Below are 23,298 nucleotides of genomic sequence, written 5' to 3'. Positions count from 1 at the left end.
AGGCCTTGAGACCTAATATTAGGTCTGTAGCATGCTGACACAAATAGCTACCAGATTTGTTAATATGAATGAACTTGACCTCCATTGAATGTCACATGAACCAAAAATCCTTAAATCTTTAAACTACTTCTTGTCAAGTTCTTAAAGGCATAGAGACTTGAAATTAGACCTGTAACATGTTGAGGTAAGGGCTACCAAGTTTGTTAATATGAATTACCCTGATTCAAAATTTCTTGTTGGTGAAAAGCCTGTCAAATTATCCATTGACAATTAATTTCTAGTTATTGCCTGATAATTAAAATATTGTCTATTCCTTCACAGAAATCTCAATTGGAATATTAAATCTTGTCCATACATTTACACAAATTTCTGGAAATTATAAATCTTTGCCATTCTTTTACACAAATTCCTGGAAATTATAAATCTTGGTCATTTCTTTACACAAATTCTTGGAAAGTATAAATTGTAGCCATTCTTTTACACAAATTCCTGGAAATTATAAATCTTTGCCATTCCTTTACACAAATACCTGGAAATTACAAATTTTGGCCATTCTTTTACATTAATTCCTAGGGGTTATACATTGTGGCCATTCTTTTACACACCTTATGCCTGATGATCAAATTAATTTGTATGTCAGAATTAAGTTACAATGTGATAATGTAGTGGTTATTATAACTTTATAACCATGTTTGGATCCCACCAACATAGGTTATACTATTGTTACACCGATTATTGTTGAAATGTTTCTCTTTGTTACAGAAACATATCTTCAAAGTATTTTCATATTGTAATCTTTTGGGAAACGTTACCTCCAATGTGATGTAAAACTGGATAATTAAATCCAAAGGTTTTGTGATCAGTGATTGTAAATGTCAAGATAGCCCACAATCACATGGTCAAGCCAATATTGGCATGTGCATGCATGTACCATATACAGTGTCTAGTATGAAAGGTAATTTTTTTTATTCTCTATCAATAACCAAGTAGGGATCATCATATAAGGACAACACATATCTTTTGACTATTTATTTTACTGCTCCTTAAAGAAGGGGATGAGGAAACCAAGATGTAAGGGAGACAATCAGTTTGGCCTTTTCCTTGTAGTAGGACACAGGAGTAATAATATACAATGCACATCCGTTATAAAGCTTCTAATTTCAGTCTTATAGGCTATTTAAATACAAGTCTTATTCCGATCCTCAGCAAGGTTTTGCATTATGTTGTTGCTTCAATGTATTCTCATGACAAAACACATTTCGTATCACAAAAGTACCAAAATAACCTGTGTAGGATGCTCTTTTTGTTCTCGAATCTCATTTGCTGAATCCAATTACATAAGAATTCTGTATTTTGACACCTCACAGATTTGAAATGTCAGGTGAATTTAGGGTCGTAACGTTGGTCTGCTCCCGGCAGAGGGATCATATATCGATGATCTCAGCTTATTAGCCAGGTAGCATGAACAGTGACATTTGGACCATGCAGCCTTTTTAGATGATGATAAAATTTGTACTGATAAAGGGTCATGGGGAAGTAACAAGCTTGTTCCCGCTGAATGTGTGTAGTTAGTATGTGTTCCCCAGCAGGCGGTATGGACAGAGTTATCTGATGTCAGTAATACATGTGACAGCCATGTCCAACCTGACTCTGTTTTACCATCTGTAAATGTGTAGGATATCTTATTATAATTCATTTTTGTTTGTTACGAGCATTTTCATTGGCTTAAAAATTTACTTTATCAGCCCATAAAGGAAAAAATGGCGTCGCCGTTTGTAACGTCGCTTCTGATTGGCTGAGATGACGGCGTAATAATTTCATAGACAAAAGAGTCCCAAAATGAATTTTAAATGTTGAAGACATTATCTTTAGTAAATTGAATTATAAGGATTAATTTGAATAGATTTTTTATGTTATGGAGATATAACACAAAAATCTGAGTGTACTCTCATCATAAACTGCTTCGCGGTTTATTTAGAGTACACTCAGATTTTTGTGTTATATCTCCATAACATAAAAAATCTATTCAAGTTAATCCTTAAATAATAATAATTAAGGTCTGAAAGAAAAATTGTTACTCCTTGCATGACACTTATTACCTTCATGTTTGTTCAGGCCCCATTTTTTTAAACAAATTGCACTGACAAAAGTAAAAAAACTTACTTCATTTCCTTATTTGACTTTAATAAATATTTAATTGATAATAATTATGTTTGTATGTCAATTATCAGTAATTACTTTATTTTTTTATGTTCCAGGCGGGATACCAGCCCGGTACTGGGTGGCTCTGATCTCTGGTATAGCTGGTATATTTTTAGCAATAGTGGTGTACTTCGTGTGGTTTTATTGTCGCCAGAAACGTAGCCATTTCAACTGGAACGGCTCATCAGACGGTGAAAACTCCCCGAATACTGTAACCAACGACCTCAAAATTAGCCAAAGTACCCCCGACCTTGTGCACCAGTTAATGGCTGAAAACGGCGGCATCAATCACTCCAGACCAGCCATAATTAAACACACCCAGCGACAGTCCACCCTACCAACCGTCTCTGAGAGACATGTGTCTTTCCAGAGACAACTTTCACACAAGTTGGACTTGTCAAACATTGAGTTTACAGTACAAAGTATCAAACATAAGGAACAGCCTAACCTTGGTTCCATCAAACCCGAGCTGTATAAACAGGTCTCCATCGATAGTATCAAAAGTGAACACAGGCTCTGTGGTAAACTATTCTTCAGTCTCAAGTATGAACATGACCTTGGCGAACTGAAAGTCCTTGTTCACAGATCTGAGGATTTACCTGCAAAAGATTTTTCAGGGACGTCTGATCCGTATGTGAAGATTTATCTTTTACCAGATCGTAAACACAAATGTCAAACAAAAGTGCACCGTAAAACACTTAACCCCGAGTTCAATGAATCTTTTGCATTCTCTGTACCATATAAGGAAATAACATCAAGAACGTTGCAGTTTAGTATATATGATTTTGATCGATTTTCTCGTCACGATCTGATTGGTGCTGTAGTGGTAAAAGACATTCTTAGTGAGGGCAGTCTGCTGAAGGAGACATTCTACGTTAGAGATATACTGTCGGCCAATCAGGTGAGTGCAATATCTTACAGTTCACCTGTCCTAACTCTGTCTGTACCGTAATGCTCTTCCTGTTGTCTAGCATGTTCCACTGACTGCTGAATCAGTGAATGCCAACTTTTCCTTTAAACTACTTGGTATTCATTTGACCATGCCAGGACAAACTTCTATATCTTTTGAACTGACAATTAATCTTAATCTTCATTCAATATCACAGGACCAATATGGACCACATTGATTGACCACATTCAATGACCTTAACCTTCAGTCAATGTCACAGGACCAATATAGAACACACCTGTTGAACTAAATGACCTTCATCTTCAGTCAATGTCACATGACCAATATAGAACACATCTACCAGGTATTGAACTAAGTGACCTTAACCTTCATTCAAGGTCACAGAACCATTATATACAGCGTCTACCTCTCGATTTCAATGTAGCATGTTTAAGTGGTTAGTGTCACTTAGTGTATTTAATTGAATGACCTTGACCTTTATTTTTGGTCATATGGATCAGATTGGCTCTAATTTGAATGGCTTTTTCTGGAAGTTAAGAATCATTCAATAGTATATACCTAGGGTAACTAGAATGTGAGTGCACCAGGTTCATTTGGTCCCTGTTGTGTCTATAGCCAATAAGATGGTAAGATTTTTTAAGCTTATGAACATGTTTCAGATACCGAGTTCACTAGATAAGTCGAGTGTATCAACAAGACATCTTGGACTTGTCTTACAAGTAAACACACACAAGACAATTAAATCTATATTTTCATCATTGCCTTTTTGAAAAGCACATTTCAGTTTTGCCATTTCTATTTGTATCAGGAAGTGGAGCCCATTAATACAGCAATATAATTCTCCACCTTGTAAGCATTTTGCCAGCTGCGTTTCAACATTTTTTTCAACAAATTTTATCAACATACATTTGTATAAGGTGGAACAGTCCATAGACTGAATGATACACTTGGGAACAAAAATTTTAATCTACATTATTAAAATGAAATTTTATGGTATATAACAAATATAAACATTTCTATTCTGCTATTTCTCTTTGTATCAGGAAGTAAGCCAATTTGCACAGCAATGTTAATTCTCCATCTTGTAAACATTTTGCCAGCTGCGCTTCAATAATTTTATAATAAAAGCCCCGCTTTACATCATTTAACTTTTAGCTCTAATTTAAAGCTATGTGTCTGTATTGTAATGTTCCATGGATGCCATACATGCCTTGCTTTCCTTAGATATACCATCATAAAGTGCTGTACTGTATACATGGAAATTTATGCTAAATACCCAAGACGACTTTTTAAGGAGAAATTCCACTTATGCATGATACTAGTACTTTGTAGTTTTATAAACTAGATTGCTACATGTTTGAAGGATCATATATATATACCAAATCTACCCATGTCAGTGTCAGGAAGTGTTTGCACTCCCAAATCACAAAATTAAACGCACACAAATCTATCCACGTGTCCAGTACTTGTTTCAGTATTAGTAACACAGAAGATGTTACATAACTTTCCTAGTTAATGAAGGGATAGAGAAAGGTGTAAATATGCTGCTGTATTAGAATTCTGAAAAGAATACGTTATGAGAATCCAATAGATCTCTGTGGACTGTAGATGTTGCAGTGTTGTTATATAAAAGTTTTGTCTCAATGTTAGTTGTCAGGCCACTTGTTTTATCTTATTCACTTAACTGGAGAATCTAATTCTGTGAAACTGACAATTAAATCACGCTTGTAGAAAAATCTGAAGCATGAATGTCATAATTGAGTTTCAATTCCACAGCGAACATTCTGACTGTTTTTGAGGTAATGTAATAAACTACAGAATGTCTCCGTAACGCTGTTGTTACATAGTTCAATATACATTCTCTGTAATTCTTCATTCTCATTAAAATCATGTGTTTACAGAAAAAAACCACATCCTAATTATTTTTTATTTACTATCTAATGATATTCAGATTGGTATATTGTAATATTTTTGTCACTCTAATGGGCAAAACATTGGAAATCATACTTGAATTGGGGGATTATTTCTCCATACTGTGATATCTGGCTACCATACCAATCCTAATAAACATCTCTGTTCCTAAAACACACATCCCATCACCTTTCTGGATACCTAATTCAGATTTTTAGGCATAGAACATCAAGACTACAGTCAAGTTTCTTAAACTCAAAGTCTGAGGGAGGAAAGTACACATTTCTGAGAAGTATATACATTTTTGTGACTGTGACCTGTGACTGTGACCACCCCACCCCCCTCCCCTTCCCTCCTATTGTCTGTAATTTTGTGTCACCCTGGCCATGCTGTGTATTGGGTCAATGCTAGATATCTATGATGACCAGAATCATGGTTTGGAATGTTCCAACTTCTTGTCCCTGACTGTCTGAGCTGACATCTAGGGAACAGTACAATACCGGCAAGTCATCCCTCTCTTGTCCCTGACTGTATATTTTACATCTGAGCTGACATCAAGGGAACAGTACAATACCCGCAAGTCAACCCTCTCCATCACCAGTCTCTCTACAGCTTTAGTAAACCGTTCAAACAACACTATACCTAGTCTGTAACTCGTATAATGTGTTGAATTTCATCAACAAATGGAATAAACACTTAATCAAAAGCCATTCTTTTAAATTGTCAGCCAAAATTTTATTGATTTCAAGGGCAATAAGGAGAATTACAATTCAGTATTGAATTGAAAACTAAGAGATGAGTTTAAAGATGCGAGGATATTTCCATTAAATCAGATTACAGGTTGTTGAGTACTGTTCACTGTACCTGCAGCTTGTTCATTTCCACCAGAGATTATCTCTAATTAGTTCTGAGTGTTTTAGATTTCCACCTTTGAGACCTATGCCTCATTTTGGTATGTTTGTATTTGATAGAGAAGTGATTTTATCACTATAAAGGAAGACTTGTCTGTTTTTGAAATGATAGAACTGTTGTTGATTACAAGATGTATCTGTAATTTAGATGAAAATTAAACTACCCATATATAGAGAACAAAAAAGGATGGTTGGAAAGTTGAGACAAGTTTTGACTCCTGGGATTTCATGCTTTTATATTTTATACTCATGTTTCATACAATCATTATGATTGACTGACAAATTAAATATTTATTGTGTATCCTGATAATACACGTCCAGGATTTCCTTTACAATGAACAATGTAGTGACAATTCAGTATATGATTTTTTATGAGCGTACATGATTGAGGCCTGTAGCTACACTGGGTAGTGTTCTATACAGTCAGATGTTTGGTGTTCTTAATGTTTTATTAATTCCTACACACTCTGTACATTCTAATGGTAATATGTAGGAACCAGCTCACATGATATTTCTGATACATAAATGTGATAAAATAAAAGCATTAATATTTAAATATTCAATGTTTCCTGTAGTAAAGGATAGGCCATGCTCAAAGGAAGTCAGAACCTGCTGTCGTATTGATGTTAGATCTCATTCCTCCTTGGTACCCAGACCAGCCCCTTCATTTTCTCTGATTCCTCCTTGATACTCTGAACAGCCAATCCATTTTCTCTGATTCCTCCTTGGTACCCTGACCAGCCCCCATTTTTCACCTGACCACCTCATTTTCTCTATTCCTCCTTGTACCTGACCAGCCCCCTCCGATTTCCTGATTCCTCCTTGGTACCCTGACCAGCCCCTCCATTTTCTCTATTCCTCCTTGGTACCCTGACCAGCCCCCCATTTTCTCTGATTTCTCCTTGGTACTCTGACCAGCCCCTCCATTTTCTCTGATTCCTCCTTGGTACCCTGACCAGCCCCTCCATTTTTCTCTGATTCCTCCTTGGTACACTGACCAGCCCCTCCATTTTCTCTGATTCCTCCTTGGTACACTGACCAACCCCTCCATTTTCTCTGATTCCCTCCTCGGTACACTGACCAGCCCCTCCATTTTGCTCTAATTCCTCCTTGGTACCCTGACCAGCCCCTCAATTTTCTCTGATTCCTCCTTGGTACCCTGACCAGCCCCTCCATTTTCTCTTATTCCTCCTTGGTACACTGACCAGCCCCTCCATTTTCTCTGATTCCTCCTTGGTACACTGACCAGCCCCTCCATTTTCTCTGATTCCTCCTTGGTACCCTGACCAGCCCCTCCATTTTCTCTTATTCCTCCTTGGTACCCTGACCAGCCCCTCCATTTTCTCTGATTCCTCCTTGGTACCCTGACCAGCCCCTCCATTTTCTCTGATTCCTCCTTGGTACCCTGACCAGCCCCTCCATTTTCTCTGATTCCTCCTTGGTACCCTGACCAGCCCCTCCATTTTCTCTGATTCCTCCTTGGTTCCCTGACCAGCCCCTCCATTTTTAGCTCACCTGGTCCGTTGTCCGTCTGTCCGTCAACACTTCCTTTAAATCGCTACTAGTCTTAGAGTTCTGCATGGATTGTAACCAAATTTGGCCACAAACATCCATGGGGGAGGGGGAACAGAACTTGTATAAATTTTGGCTCTGACCCCCCGGGGGCAGGAGGGGCGGGGCCCAATAGAGGAAATAGAGGTAAATCCTTTAAATCGCTACTAGTCATAGAGTTCTGAATGGAATGTAACCAAATTTGGCCACAAACATCCTTGGGGGAAGGGGAACAGAACTTGTATAAATTTTGGCTCTGGTCCCCAGGGGGCAGGAGAGGCGGGGCCCAATAGGGGAAATAGAGGTAAATCCTTTAAATCGCTTCTAGTCATAGAGTTCTGCATGGATTGTAACCAAATTTGGCCACAAACATCCTTGGGGGAGGGGGAACAGAACTTGTATAAATTTTGGCTCTGACCCCCCAGGGGCAGGGCCAAATAGGGGAAATAGAGGTAAATCCTTTAAATCTCTACTAGTCATAGAGTTCTGAATGGAATATAACCAAATTTGGCCACAAACATCCTTTTTGGAAGGGGAACAGAACTTGTTTAAATTTTGGCTCTGATCCCCTGGGGGCAGGAGGGGCGGGGTCCAATAGGGGAAATAGAGGCAAATCCTTTAAATCGCTACTAATCATAGAGTTCTACATGGATTGTAACCAATTTTTGCCACAAACATCCTAAGGGGAGGGGGAACAGAACTTGTATAAATTTTGGCTCTGACCCCCCGGGGGCAGGAGGGGCGGGGCCCAATAGGGGAAATAGAGGTAAATCCTTTAAATCGCTACTAGTCATAGAGTTCTGAATGGATTGTAACCAAATTTGGCCACAAACATCCTTGGGGGAAGGGGAACAGAACTTGTATAAATTTTGGCTCTGACCCCCTGGGCGCAGGAGGGGTGGGGCCCAATAGGGGATTTAGAGGTTAATATTAAAATTCCTTCAGAAAAGAAACAATGAACCTGTATTCAGAACATTACTTGGCATTACAAACCAGGTGAGCGATACAGGCCCTCTGGGCCTCTTGTTTCTTATCTCTCCTTGGTACACTGACCAGCCCCTCCATTTTCTCTGATTCCTCCTTGGAACCCTAACCAGCCACTCCATTTTTTAGCTCACCTGGCCCGAAGGGCCGGTGAGCTTATGTCATGGCGTGGCGTCCGGCGTCCGTCGTCCGTCCGTCCGGCGTCCGTCCGTCAAAATTTCCTTTAAATCGCTACTAGTCATAGAGTTCTGTATGGATTGTAACCAAATTTGGCCACATACATCCTTGGGGGAAGGGGAACAGAACTTGTATAAATTTTGGCTCTGACCCCCCGGGGGTAGGAGGGGCAGGGCCCAATAGGGGAAATAGAGATAAATCGCTACTTATCCTAGAGTTCTGCATGGATTGTAACCAAATTTGGCCACAAACATCCTTGGGGGAAGGGGAACAGAACTTGTATAAATTTTGGCTCTGACCCTTGGGGCAGGAGGGGCGGGGCCCAATAGGGGAAATAGAGGTAAATCCTATAAATCGCTACTTGTCCTAGAGTTCTGCATGGATTGTAACCAAATTTGGCCACAAATATCCTTCGGGGAAGGGGAACAGAACTTGTATAAATTTTGGCTCTGACCCCCCCGGGGGCAGGAGGGGCGGGGCCCAATAGGGAAATAAGAGGAAAATTATTCAAATTCCTTCAGAAAAGAAACAATGAACCTGTATTCAGAACATGACTTGACATTACAAACCAGGTGAGCGATACAGGCCCTCTGGGCCTCTTGTTCTTATACCTCCTTGGTACTCTGACCAGCCCCTCCATTTTCTCTGATCCCACCTTGGTTCCCTGACCAGCCCCTCCGTTTTTCTCTGATTCCTCCTTGGTACCCTGACCAGCCCCTCCATTTTGCTCTGATTCCTCCTTGATACACTGACCAGCCCCTCCATTTTGCTCTGATTCCTCCTGGGTATCCTGACCAGCCCCTCCATTTTTCTCTGATTCCTCCTTGATACACTGACCAGCCCCTTCATTTTTTCTTATTCCTCCTTGGTACCCTGACTAGCCCCTTCATTTTTTCTTATTCTTCCTTGGTACACTGACCAGCCCCTTCATTTTCTCTTATTCCTCCTTGGTACACTGACCAGCCCCTCCATTTTCTCTGATTTCTCCTTGGTACCCTGACCAGCCCCTCCATTTTCTCTGATTCCTCCTTGGTACCCTGACCAGCCCCTCCATTTTCTCTGATTCCTCTCTTGGTACCCTGACCAGCCCCTCCATTTTCTCTGATTCCTCCTTGGTACCCTGACCAGCCCCTCCATTTTCTCTGATTCCTCCTTGGTACCCTGACCAGCCCCTCCATTTTCTCTGATTCCTCCTCGGTACACTGACCAGCCCCTCCATTTTGCTCTTATTCCTCCTGGTAGCCTGACCAGCCCCTCCATTTTCTCTTATTCCTCCTTGGTACACTGGCCAGCCCCTCCATTTTTCTCTTATTGGTACCTGCCTCTCTTCCTTGGTACACTGGCCAGCCCCTCCATTTTTCTCTTATTCCTTGGTACCTCTGGTACCGACCAGCCCCTCCATTTTCTCTATTCCTCCTTGGTACCCTGACCAGCCCCTCCATTTTCTCTGATTCCTCCTTGGTACCCTGACCAGCCCCTCCATTTTCTCTGATTTCTCCTTGGTACCCTGACCAGCCCCACCATTTTCTCTTGATTCCTCCTTGGTACCCTGACCAGCCCCTCCATTTTCTCTTATTCCTCCTTGGTACCCTGACCAGCCCCTCCATTTTCTCTTATTCCTCCTTGGTACCCTGACCAGCCCCTCCATTTTCTCTTATTCCTCCTTGGTACACTGACCAGCCCCTCCATTTTCTCTGATTCCTCCTTGGTACCCTGACCAGCCCCTCCATTTTCTCTTATTCCTCCTTGGTACACTGACCAGCCCCTCCATTTTCTCTTATTCCTCCTTGGTACCCTGACCAGCCCCTCCATTTTCTCTATTCCTCCTTGGTACCCTGACCAGCCCCTCCATTTTCTCTTATTCCTCCTTGGTACACTGACCAGCCCCTCCATTTTCTCTTATTCCTCCTTGGTACACTGACCAGCCCCTCCATTTTCTCTATTCCTCCTTGGTACCCTGACCAGCCCCTCCATTTTCTCTTATTCCTCCTTGGTACCCTGACCAGCCCCTCCATTTTCTCTTATTCCTCCTTGGTACCCTGACCAGCCCCTCCATTTTCTCTTATTCCTCCTTGGTACCCTGACCAGCCCCTCTTTTCTCTTATTCCTCCTTGGTACCCTGACCAGCCCCTCCATTTTTCTCTTATTCCTCCTTGGTACCCTGACCAGCCCCTCCATTTTCTCTCTTATTCCTCCTTGGTACACTGACCAGCCCCTCCATTTTCTCTTATTCCTCCTTGGTACCTGACCAGCCCCTCCATTTCTCTATTCCTCCTTGGTACCTGACCAGCCCCTCCATTTTCTCTTATTCCTCCTTGGTACCCTGACCAGCCCCCATCTCTTTTCTCTCTTTTTCCTTGGTACCTGACAGCCCCTTTTCTACTGACATGACAGCCCCTCATTTTGCTCTGATTTCCTCCTTGGTACTCTGACCAGCCCCTCCATTTTCTCTGATTCCTCCTTGGTACTCTGACCAGCCCCTCCTCCATTTTACTCTTCATCTCTTTCCTTGGTACCTCTTTCTGACAAGCCCCTTCATTTTGCTCTGATTTCTCCTTGGTACTCTGACCAGCCCCTCCATTTTCTCTGATTTCTCCTTGGTACTCTGACCAGTCCCTCCATTTTGCTCTGATTCCTCCTTGGTACCCTGACCAGCCCCTCCATTTTTCTCTCATTCCTCCTTGGTACCCTGACCAGCCCCACCAGAGGAAAATGTATTGTATTCTTGTTACCTCTTTTAAAACAGTTAATTTTCTTTTGACTACAACTCATCTTGCCATATTAGCTGAATTCTATGCATTACAAAAGTTTGACTTTACATCTGTATTGAACATAATACGTCAGAAGGTGATTGCAGATCTATATTGCCAGACCGGCTTTGATAAGAAAAAATGACAGTATATTTATTCATATATACTTATAGTGTTTGATACATTAAAGGAGACTAATAAGTTATCTTCCCTTCTATCAATATTCTTTAACAGAACGTTTGACTGTAAACAGTTGAAACATTTTACAACAGAGAACTGTAAAGTTATTATTCCATTTTTTATGTTTTATAAACGTTTTGATGTAAACTCTCCATGTCTATATTTTACAGGAGAAGTTTGACTTTGGAGAGTTGATGTTATCGTTGTGTTACCTGCCCACGGCTGGTCGACTGACCCTGACGGTAGTGAAGGCTCGTAATCTAAAGGCCATGGACATCACTGGCTCCTCTGGTGAGTTGGTCTTTGTTTGTCTATAATGTCTACTTCTGCTGTAGCGATGTACAACCAAAACTGTCTATAAAGACCACCCATGGGACACCGAAAAAGTGGTCTTTATAGCCAAGCGGTCTTTAAATGCAGGCCAATTCTGTTGAAATTTGCCATTTAGGTAAAGAACCTTAATCAAGCTGGAGGTTGCAATTGCTCTTTATACAGAAGTAGTTGCTACTGAAGGTTTTACTGTATAAAGCAATGATTTAACAATGCTTTGTTAACCCAATGGGATACAAAGTCACCATATTCATATTTGGAAATACCAATGTATCACATGTAGTAAAACCTCTTTAACTCCAACCACAGGGCAACCGGTTTATAGTCGAGGAATATAGAGTATTCAAGTCATCAGAGGCAGTTGGTCACCGACAATCTAAATTATGATATTAAATTATGACAAACCATGCATGAGAAAATAATATTGCATAGATATGGATCAAAATGCTCCGGGTACTCCGGTTTCCTCCCACACTAAAACCCCTCATGCGCTTACATCAGGACCATCGAGAGTGATTTACATAAGTTATATATCTTGTTTCTCAATTGATCTAAAATATATAAAGTTTATATTTGATTATATATGGTTCAAAATTCACATCAAAATTTTATAGAATAAGAAATTAAAAGGCAAACACCTGTTCCACGAATAAATGGGTAATACTATGAATTTGAAGCCAAGGAATTTATATTTCTGTTCGAGAAATAAGGTATTTAACGAAAAGCTGTTTGAGCTATTCAGGGTTTTGTTACATGAATGGGGGTATTCAAGATATTCAAGATATTCAAGTTAGAGGGGTTATATTTCATTTCAACAAATTTTATTGCAAATAATACGCAAATAGATTTGGGAATAGGCAAAGCCTATATTAGCCATCTCCAAACAAATCCGGTATAGTACAATTATCAACAAAATATTTCAACATTTAACATGACATTATGAATGAATATTATTATTTGTGTATCTCCCCAACCTATCACAGTGGAAAAATCTAAAACAAATCTTTTAGTTTCAGATAAAAGGGGTTATACTGCACATTGTATTTATATGTGGAGATTTCAATTATGTTACCCTAGTTTTCTTACACATACATACAAAATATGGAAAGGTCTTCTTAATGTTTTCACACACACATATTGAAAGAGTTTCTTGATGCTACCTTTCACAGTTGCATTGCAAAATTAACTTTTAATTCACTCTTATCAAAAGAACCTTGATTTTACAGATCCTTATGTGAAGGTATCCCTGATGTTACACTTGATTTTACAGATCCTTATGTGAAGGTGTCCCTGATGTTACACTCGATTTTACAGATCCTTATGTGAAGGTGTCCCTGATGTTACACTCGATTTTACAGATCCTTATGTGAAGGTGTCCCTGATGTTACACTCGATTTAACAGATCCTTCTGTGAAGGTGTCCCTGATGTTACACTTGATTTTACAGATCCTTATGTGAAAGTGTCCCTGATGTTACACTTGATTTTACATATCCTTAAGTGATGATGTCGCTGATGTTACCTTTAATTTAACAGATCCTTATGTAAAGGTATCCCTGATGTTACACTCAATTTTACAGATCCTTATGTGAAGGTGTCCCTGATGTTACACTCAATTTTACAGATCCTTATGTGAAGGTGTCCCTGATGTTACACTCGATTTTACACATTCTTATGTGAAGGTGTCCCTGATGTTACACTCGATTTTACAGATCCTTATGTGAAGGTGTCCCTGATGTTACACTCAATTTTACAGCTCCTTATGTGAAGGTGTCCCTGATGTTACACTCAATTTTACACATCCTTATGTGAAGGTGTCCCTGATGTAACCCTTGATTTTACATATCCTTATGTGAAGGTGTCCCTGATGTTACACTCGATTTAACAGATCCTTATGTGAAGGTGTCCCTGATGTTACACTCGATTTTACAGATCCTTATGTGAAAGTGTCCCTGATGTTACACTTGATTTTACATATCCTTAAGTGATGATGTCGCTGATGTTACCTTTAATTTAACAGATCCTTATGTAAAGGTATCCCTGATGTTACACTCAATTTTACAGATCCTTATGTGAAGGTGTCCCTGATGTTACACTCAATTTTACAGATCCTTATGTGAAAGTGTCCCTGATGTTACACTTGATTTTACATATCCTTAAGTGATGATGTCGCTGATGTTACCTTTAATTTAATAGATCCTTATGTGAAGGTATCCCTGATGTTACACTCGATTTTACACATCCTTATGTGAAGGTGTCCCTGATGTAACCCTTGATTTTACATATCCTTATGTGAAGGTGTCCCTGATGTAACCCTTGATTTTACATATCCTTATGTGAAGGTGTCCCTGATGTAACCCTTGATTTTACATATCCTTATGTGAGGGTGTCCCTGATGTAACCCTTGATTTTACATATCCTTATGTGAGGGTGTCCCTGATGTAACCCTTGATTTTACATATCCTTATATGAAGGTGTCCCTGATGTTACACTTGATTTTACAGATCCTTATGTGAAGGTGCCCCTGATGTTACACTTGATTTTGCATATCCTTTTGTGAAGGTGTCCCTGATGTTACACTCAATTTTACAGATACTTATGTGAAGGTGTCCCTGATGTTACACTTGATTTTACAGATACTTAAGTGATGATGTCGCTGATGTTACCTTTAATTTTACAGATCCTTATGTGAAGGTATCCCTGATGTGTCAGGGGAAGAGAATAAAGAAAAGAAAGACTTCTGTAAAGAGAAACACACTGAATCCTGTTTACAATGAGGCGATGGTGTTTGATGTACCACAGGAGAATGTTGACGACGTCTACTTGGTTATCAAGATGATTGACTATGATAGGTATGGTCTATCATCAGCTTGTCTGCTCTCATGGATCAGTCAAGTTTGGCACTATAACCTCCAATCATCCACAATATTTTGTTCCAATTGCTTCTGATCTGGAAAGATTAAATGGATTCTGATCAAACTTAATTTTGACATTACTTTAATAGAGATCGAAAGGAAGTATAAACTTTTCTTGACTCTTCTTGGGTATGAAGGTTGGCCAAACAGTGGATTAAAGAGGTCTGGAGAATCTTGGACAAAAATGACTGAATTATACCTTTTTGTCTATTCATTGCAAAATTTAGTTTTGGTGTAACTTTAGAGTGATTACAAAATGAAGGTCAGTGGTTTAATTCTAAATAAAGTCTGAGGAAAGAGCTAGGTTATTAATCCTTATCTAATTGTCAGTCAACACTCTACCCATACATCACTGTAATAGTCGGGGATTTCTGAATTTTATGTATATATCTGTAGTAGCAGCACAGAATGTCATACAAGGCTCTTCTGTGGTTTAATACTTGTGTTTGTGATAAAATGATGAATGTCTTCACAGTCTACTAGCTATAAAATTTCCTCAACAGCGCTGACATTACCCTGGTATGACTTCAGTCAGGAAGGAAAGGATCAATAAACATGGAAATTAACTCATTAAAAATCTATCAGGGCCAATAAATATTCTAGATGTATTATCAAGTCTTTCTCCTCAATCTTAATTTTATTTATTAGAATTCTGATAAAATATGAAAATCAGCAGCAATATACAGGATAATTATATTATTCTACCGTAAGAAACGTCCACTCTATGGATATAGACTTGTACAAGCATATTGCTTCCTTATAGAGAATGACCTTGTCTTATTTTCAAGATGATTGGAAACATAAACTTGTAAAATGGCAGACATTTATATTTGATAACAGTTACTTCCTGTTACATGTACATACATGTATTAGATGATATGAAAACCCAAAATATGAGTTCGTTAGGTTAGATAAAATCTTATGTCACATAAGAACACATTATTTATTTTCAGAATCTTTTTTATGATTGAAATTGACCTATTTTGAAGGTTAACTGCTTATCTGAAGGTAATAAGCGACAAATATATTTGGAAATAGCTCATTACATTCCTAGTTTGTATGATCTAGTGCTGTAATATTTTTTTCTTACCTGTCATTTTTAGCTACAGTATTTACTTGACAAATCCTGAAGTTATTAAAGTTGAATGATTTGGCTAGGCATACTTTAATGGAGAGCTGATTATTTGTGCAATATACAAAATTTGAATGGCCTCATTCATATGACCTTGAGTTTTTAAAAGGTCAAAAAATTATCATCTCTAATGTTGGAAATGTTTCTATCACTTCTTGAAGATTTTGACTACAACTCTGTCCTCTGTTTTCCACTTGTCATCTCCACCTAGTTACCTTACATCTGTACAAATGTTCTATGTGTTTCCTGTGTTGACAGAATCGGCAGTAATGAGGTGATGGGCTGTTGTGCTCTGGGACCTAAGTATAACGGTGTAGGACGCGACCATTGGTTTGAGATGCTCGAGTCACCACGGAAACCTGTCGCCCAGTGGTATGCTCTCCAGGAGCATGTACCCTGCTGTACTGACACGCCCAATGGCAAGTGTAAGTTTGGCTGTCGACATTCCCGCCAGTCCACGGTGGATTCCAGCGAAGGAAGTACCTACTGAAAGGTCATGAGCCGCCATGGCAAAGGTTCTCATTGGCTGTGCAGAGGTCACCTGATCTCTGTCAATAATTACAGGAACAGCTCTGATTGGCTGTGCATGAGTTTGGCTGTCTTTAATTGGCTAACAATTGAGGTAATGTCAAGACAGAAAGCATAAACAGTTGGAGGTTATTGGAATATTTGTGGCTAACAACTGGCAGATTATAAATAAACACCAAATCCCATTTTACATTGAGTGACAGACTGGGCTGTACCTTTGATAAGTAAACATGATGTGTCACTTATTGAATAGGAATATTGTATAACACCAAACAACTGATATACCGTATACATGTAAGTCCAAACATTTGTGGTGTATTGTATACCCAAGGTTGAATATAAGTTGTACCAAAGGAACAAAATCAAGCTGTCAATGTACATTTACCATCAGTATTTTGATGTTCTGTTGCTATTGTTCCCTTGTGTACATGTATATATTAGTGGCATCATTAGTAGAATGAGCCTGACTTGTAGGTGGTGTGTGTTACAGTAGAATTTATTTTCATGTAGGAGACACTATTTGTAGACCTTTACACTGAAATTCATAAATTTTCATTGAGTGTCAATTTGAGTTTACTAGCTTCTTTATCATTAAAGATGTTTGTAATGAACTTCTACTGCAGTTCACAATTTATGAAAATAACTAATTATATATATATACAGTTAACTTATTTAATCACATTATGATAAACTAGTGAGCAGTTCAGTCTATATTTTTGACAAAGATAGAGAAAGGGGATAGTAGTTAAATATGGACTGGTGGTAGCTATCTAAGCATTAAACCATCATCTTATAGACCATAGATATTATTATTTAATTATTTTGAGGTCTCTGTATTAAAATTATTTTAAGATAGACCTAGAAAATTGTTTGTCAATGACAACATACTAACAACATGGACAAGCCATTTTGACAGTGATCAGCTAACGTTACTATATTAACATTAGCAAAAGGGACATCATAATGGTCACATTCTGGGTGTCAGTTATACCCCTACGGACTTTACTTTGGCATGATAACTTTATATAGTAGAAGTGACAAGTGAATATAAATATAGACATGTGGTAGTTATAGACAGGTGGTAGGTATAGACAGGTGGCAGTTATAAACAGGTGGTAGGTATAGACAGGTGTTTGGTATAGACTTGTGGTAGGTATATATACAGGTGGTAGATATAGACAGTTGGTAGTTATAGACAGGTGGTAGGTATATATACAGGTGGTAGTTATAGACAGGTGGTAGGTATAGACAGGTGGTAGGTATAAACAGGTGGTAGGTATAGACAGGTGGTAGAAATAGACATGTGGTAGATATAGACATGTGGTAGGTATAAACAGGTGGTAGAAATAGACATGTGGTAGAAATAGACAGGTGGTAGATATAGACATGTGGTAGAAATAGACATGTGGTAGAAATAGACACGTGGTAGGTAAAGACAGGCGGTAGGTAAAGACAGGTGGTAGGTATAAACAGGTGGTAGGTATAGACAGGTGGTAGGTATAGACACGTGGTAGGTATAGACAGGCGGTAGGTAAAGACGGGTGGTAGATATAGACACGTGGTAGGTATAGACAGGTGGTAGAAATAGACAGGTGGTAGTTATAGACAGGTGGTAGATATGGACATGTGGTAGGTATAGACAGGTGGTAGAATAGACAGGTGGTAGTTATAGACAGGTGGTAGATAAAGACAGGTGGTAGGTATAGACAGGTGGTAGATATAGACATGTGGTACATATAGACAGGTGGTAGAATAGACATGTGCTAGTTATAGACAGGTGGTAGATATATAGACATGTGCTAGTTATAGACAGGTGGTAGATATTGACATGTGCTAGTTATAGACAGGTGGTAGATATTGACATGTGGTAGTTATAGACATGTGTTAGTTATAGACCGGTGGTAGTTATAGACATGTGTTAGTTATAGACATGTGTTAGTTATAGACCGGTGGTAGTTATAGACAGGTGTTAGTTATAGACCGGTGGTAGTTATAGACAGGTGGTAGTTATAGACATGTGTTAGTTATAGACAGGTGGTAGTTATAGACAGGTGGTAGTTATAGACAGGTGGTAGGTATAGGTGTTAGGTTTAGACAGGTGGTAGGTATAGGTGTTAGGTTTAGACAGGTGGTAGGTATAGACAGGTGGTAGGTATAGACAGGTGGTAGTTATAGACAGGTGGTAGGTATAGACAGGTGGTAGGTATAGACAGGTGGTAGGTATAGACAGGTGGTAGGTATAGACAGGTGGTAGGTATAGACAGGTGGTAGTTATAGACAGGTGGTAGGTATAGACATGTGGTAGTTATAGACCGGTGGTAGGTATAGGTGTTAGGTTTAGACAGGTGGTAGGTATAGGTGTTAGGTTTAGACAGGTGGTAGGTATAGACAGGTGGTAGGTATAGACAGGTGGTAGTTATAGACCGGTGGTAGGTATAGGTGTTAGGTTTAGACAGGTGGTAGGTATAGACAGGTGGTAGGTATAGACAGGTGGTAGGTATAGACAGGTGGTAGGTATAGACAGGTGGTAGTTATAGACATGTGTTAGTTATAGACAGGTGGTAGTTATAGACATGTTGTAGTTATAGACAGGTGGTAGTTATAGACATGTGCTAGTTATAGACCGGTGATAGGTAGGTATAGGTGTTACGTTTAGACAGCTGGTAGTTATAGACATGTTGTAGTTATAGACAGGTGGTAGGTAGGTATAGGTGTTAGGTTTAGACAGGTGGTAGTTATAGACATGTTGTAGTTATAGACAGGTGGTAGTTATAGACATTTGGTAGTTATTGACAGGTGGTAGTTTTAGACAGGTGGTAGGTTATGTATATATGTAAGTAATAGACAGATGGTAGTTATAGACAGGTGGTAGTTATAGACAAGTTGTAGTTATAGACAGGTGGTAGGTATAGACATGTGGTAGGTATAGACAGGTGGTAGAAATAGACATGTGGTAGGTATAGACAGGTGTTAGTTATAGACAAGTGGTAGGTATACACAGTTGTTAGGTATATATAGATGATAATTATAGACATGTGGGAGTTATAGACAGGTGGTAGATAGGTATAGATGTAAGTTATAGACAGGTGGTAGTTATAGACATGTGGTAGTTATTGACATGTGGTAGAAATAGACAAGTGGTAGGTAAATACAGGTGGTAAGAATTAGACAGGAAGTAGATATAGACAGTTGGTAGTTATAGACAGTTTGTAGATATAGACATGTGTTAGTTATAGACAGGTAGGTATAGACATGTGGTAGGTATAGACATGTGGTAGTTTTAGATACGTAGTAGGTATAAGCAGGTGGTAGATATAGACAGGTGGTAGTTATAGAATGGAGGTAGGTATAGACAGGTGGTAGATATAGATGGATGATAGAGATAGACATGTTTAAACAAATATAGACATAATTATATATACAGTGTTTTTCTGTTACAGTAAAAACCAACCTGTACACCACGTCTGTTTGTAGCTCAATACATCACTATATTAACATTTTCACTACAGCCCTACTATATAACTTACCAAGTACAGTTGGCATTCATCATTCTATTAACTGCCATCCACATATTATGACATCATTATCATTGTGACGTCACAATTGTTGTGCCAGTAATCATAGTAGATGGCTGTTCAAATGGCTGATCCATCTTTGGCGATAATGAATTCTTCATTCATTATAGATGCAAAATATCTTTCTGCAAAATTTCATCATAAAATTGTTATCAAATGTAAATATAAGCATTGAACATCTTTCAGTTTGTCTTCATAGCCAATATAAATGCCAGCTGGACAGAGGCAAATCTAACAATACTTTATGGATTTTGCCTCTGTCCAGTTGGCATTCATATTGGCTATGAATGCCAACTGAAAGACATTTAAATACTTAGTATTCCATGTCTGTCTGTTACTAGATAAAAACCACATCATCATATACCATGTCTATCTATACTAGATATAAACTACTTAATTTTATAATTCTGAATGATCATGATTTTCTCTAAAAAGAAGATGTAATATTTTTTGTTAGAAAGGTATTTGTTATTGTATTCCTACATATTTCTCTCTGAAGATCTATTATGTTTCTATGAGAGAAATTAATACAGCTTATATTAGCAACATATCATTAAGTGTCCAAATATGGACACATTAATCCATTGATGGGCAAAATTTCTCTCATTGTTTTCTGTTATTTGTCACTGTTGTAAATACACACATATATATTAGTGGGTGATATCAGTGTATTTTACATTATGCATCCTAATAACTGTAACATTATTGGTGATTCTCTGATATATTATTCTGAGGCCTGACCTCTTGTCTGCAAGGTCACTTGTTAAAAAGTTACAATGGTTCATTTGAACCTGTGAATGGCATGACCATCTCTTAGAGATGATAAAGCATATTGTAGTTTGATGACATGGTCAAAAGAGATGATAGGCCCCTAGTTTGATGACTTGGTCACAAGAAATGACAGGCCAGTAGTTTGGTGACTTGGTCACAAGAGATGACAGGCCGGTAGTTTGATGTCTTGGTAACAAGAGATGACAGGGCCCTTATTTTGGTGACTTGGTAACAAGAGATGACAGGCCAGTAGTTTGAGATGACAGACCCCTAGTTTGATGACTTGGTCACAAGAGATGACAGGCCCCTAGTTTGATGACTTGGTCACAAGAGATGACAGGCCCCTAGTTTGATGTCTTGGTCACAAGAAATGACAGGCCAGTAGTTTGGTGACTTGGTCACAAGAGATGACAGGCCGGTAGTTTGGTGACTTGGTCACAAGAGATGACAGGCCCCTAGTTTGATGACTTGGTCACAAGAAATGACAGGCCAGTAGTTTGGTGACTTGGTCACAAGAGATGACAGACCCCTAGTTTGATGACTTGGTCACAAGAAATGACAGGCCGGTAGTTTGATGACTTGGTCACAAGAAATGACAGGCTGGTAGTTTGATGACTTGGTCACAAGAAATGACAGGCCAGTAGTTTGGTGACTTGGTCACAAGAGATGACAGACCCCAAGTTTGATGACTTGGTCACAAGAAATGACAGGCCGGTAGTTTGATGACTTGGTCACAAGAAATGACAGGCTGGTAGTTTGATGACTTGGTCACAAGAAATGACAGACTGGTAGTTTGGTGACTTGGTCACAAGAGATAACAAGCCCATAGTTTGATGACTTGGTCACAAAAGATGACAGGCCCTTAGTTTGAAGACTTGGTCACAAGAAATGACAAGGCCTCTAGTTTGGTGACTTGGTCACAAAAAATGACAGGCCCCTAGTTTGATGTCTTGGTCACAAGAGATGACATGGCCCCTAGTTTGATGACTTGGTCACAAGAGACGACAAGGCCCCTAGTTTGATGACTTGGTCACAAGAGACGACAAGGCCCCTAGTTTGATGACTTGGTCACAAGAAATGACATGGCCCATAGTTTAATGACTTTGTCACAAGAGATGACAGACCCCAAGTTTGATGACTTGGCCATGAAAGATGACAGCGCCCGTTGTTTGGTGACTTGGCCATGAAAGATGACAGGGCTCGTTGTTTGGTGACTTGGCCGTGAAAGATGATAGGGCCTGCTGTTTGGTGACTTGGCCATCAAAGCTGACAGGGCTCGTTGTTTGGTGACTTGGCCATGAAAGATGACAGGGCTCGTTGTTTGGTGACTTGGCCATGAAAGATGACAGGGCCCGTTGTTTGGTGACTTGGCCATGAAAGATGACAGGGCTCGTTGTTTGGTGACTTGGCCATGAAAGATGACAGGGCCCGTTGCTTGGTGACTTGGCCATGAAAGATGACAGCGCTCGTTGTTTGGTGACTTGGCCGTGAAAGATGACAGGGCTCGTTGTTTGGTTACTTGGCCATGAAAGATGACAGGGCTCGTTGTTTGGTTACTTGGCCATGAAAGATGACAGGGCCCGTTGTTTGGTGACTTGGCCATGAAAGATGACAGGGCTCGTTGCTTAGTGACTTGGCCATGAAAGATGACAGGGCCCGTTGTTTGGTTACTTGCCCATGAAAGATGACAGGGCTCGTTGTTTGGTGACTTGGCCATGAAAGATGACAGGGCCCGTTGCTTGGTGACTTGGCCATGAAAGATGACAGCGCCCGTTGTTTGGTGACTTGGCCATGAAAGATGACAGGGCCCGTTGTTTGGTGACTTGGCCATGAAAGATGACAGGGCCCGTTGTTTGGTGACTTGGCCATGAAAGATGACAGGGCCCGTTGTTTGGTGACTTGGCCATGAAAGATGACAGGGCTCGTTGTTTGGTGACTAGGCCATGAAAGATGACAGGGCTCGTTGTTTGGTGACTTGGCCATGAAAGATGACAGGGCTCGTTGTTTGGTGACTTGGCCATGAAAGATGACAGGGCCCGTCGCTTGGTGACTTGGCCATGAAAGATGACAGCGCCCGTTGTTTGATGACTTGGCCATGAAAGATGACAGCGCCCGTTGTTTGGTGACTTGGCCATGAAAGATGACAGGGCTCGTTGTTTGGTGACTTGGCCATGAAAGATGACAGGGCCCGTTGTTTGGTGACTTGGCCATGAAAGATGACAGCGCCCGTTGTTTGGTGACTTGGCCATGAAAGATGACAGGGCTCGTTGTTTGGTGACTTGGCCATGAAAGATGACAGGGCCCGTTGTTTGGTGATTTGGCCATGAAAGATTACAGGGCTCGTTGTTTGGTGACTTGGCCATGAAAGATGACAGGGCTCGTTGTTTGCTGACTTGGCCATGAAAGATGACAGCGCCCGTTGTTTGGTGACTTGGCCATGAAAGATGACAGTGCCCGTTGTTTGGTGACTTGG

General features: G+C 39.8%; 1 protein-coding gene across 1 annotated transcript; it reads left to right on the top strand.

Annotated features, from left to right (window-relative positions):
• The first annotated feature begins 1,055 nt into the window (after positions 1-1,055).
• LOC138308978 (synaptotagmin-9-like) lies at positions 1,056-22,982 on the top strand. The gene is made up of 5 exons (XM_069250094.1): positions 1,056-1,071; positions 2,259-3,103; positions 11,747-11,867; positions 14,585-14,756; positions 16,210-22,982. Exons 1-5 carry the CDS (start codon positions 1,056-1,058, stop codon positions 16,439-16,441), a joined length of 1,386 nt encoding a protein of 461 aa, XP_069106195.1. The 3' UTR covers positions 16,442-22,982.
• Positions 22,983-23,298: the final 316 nt, after the last annotated feature.

Source organism: Argopecten irradians, chromosome 1 (genome assembly GCF_041381155.1).
Source record: "Argopecten irradians isolate NY chromosome 1, Ai_NY, whole genome shotgun sequence".
NCBI classification, from domain to species: domain Eukaryota; kingdom Metazoa; phylum Mollusca; class Bivalvia; order Pectinida; family Pectinidae; genus Argopecten; species Argopecten irradians.
Note: the sequence above shows the minus strand (reverse complement) of the source record. Positions and strands in the feature narration are given on the sequence as shown.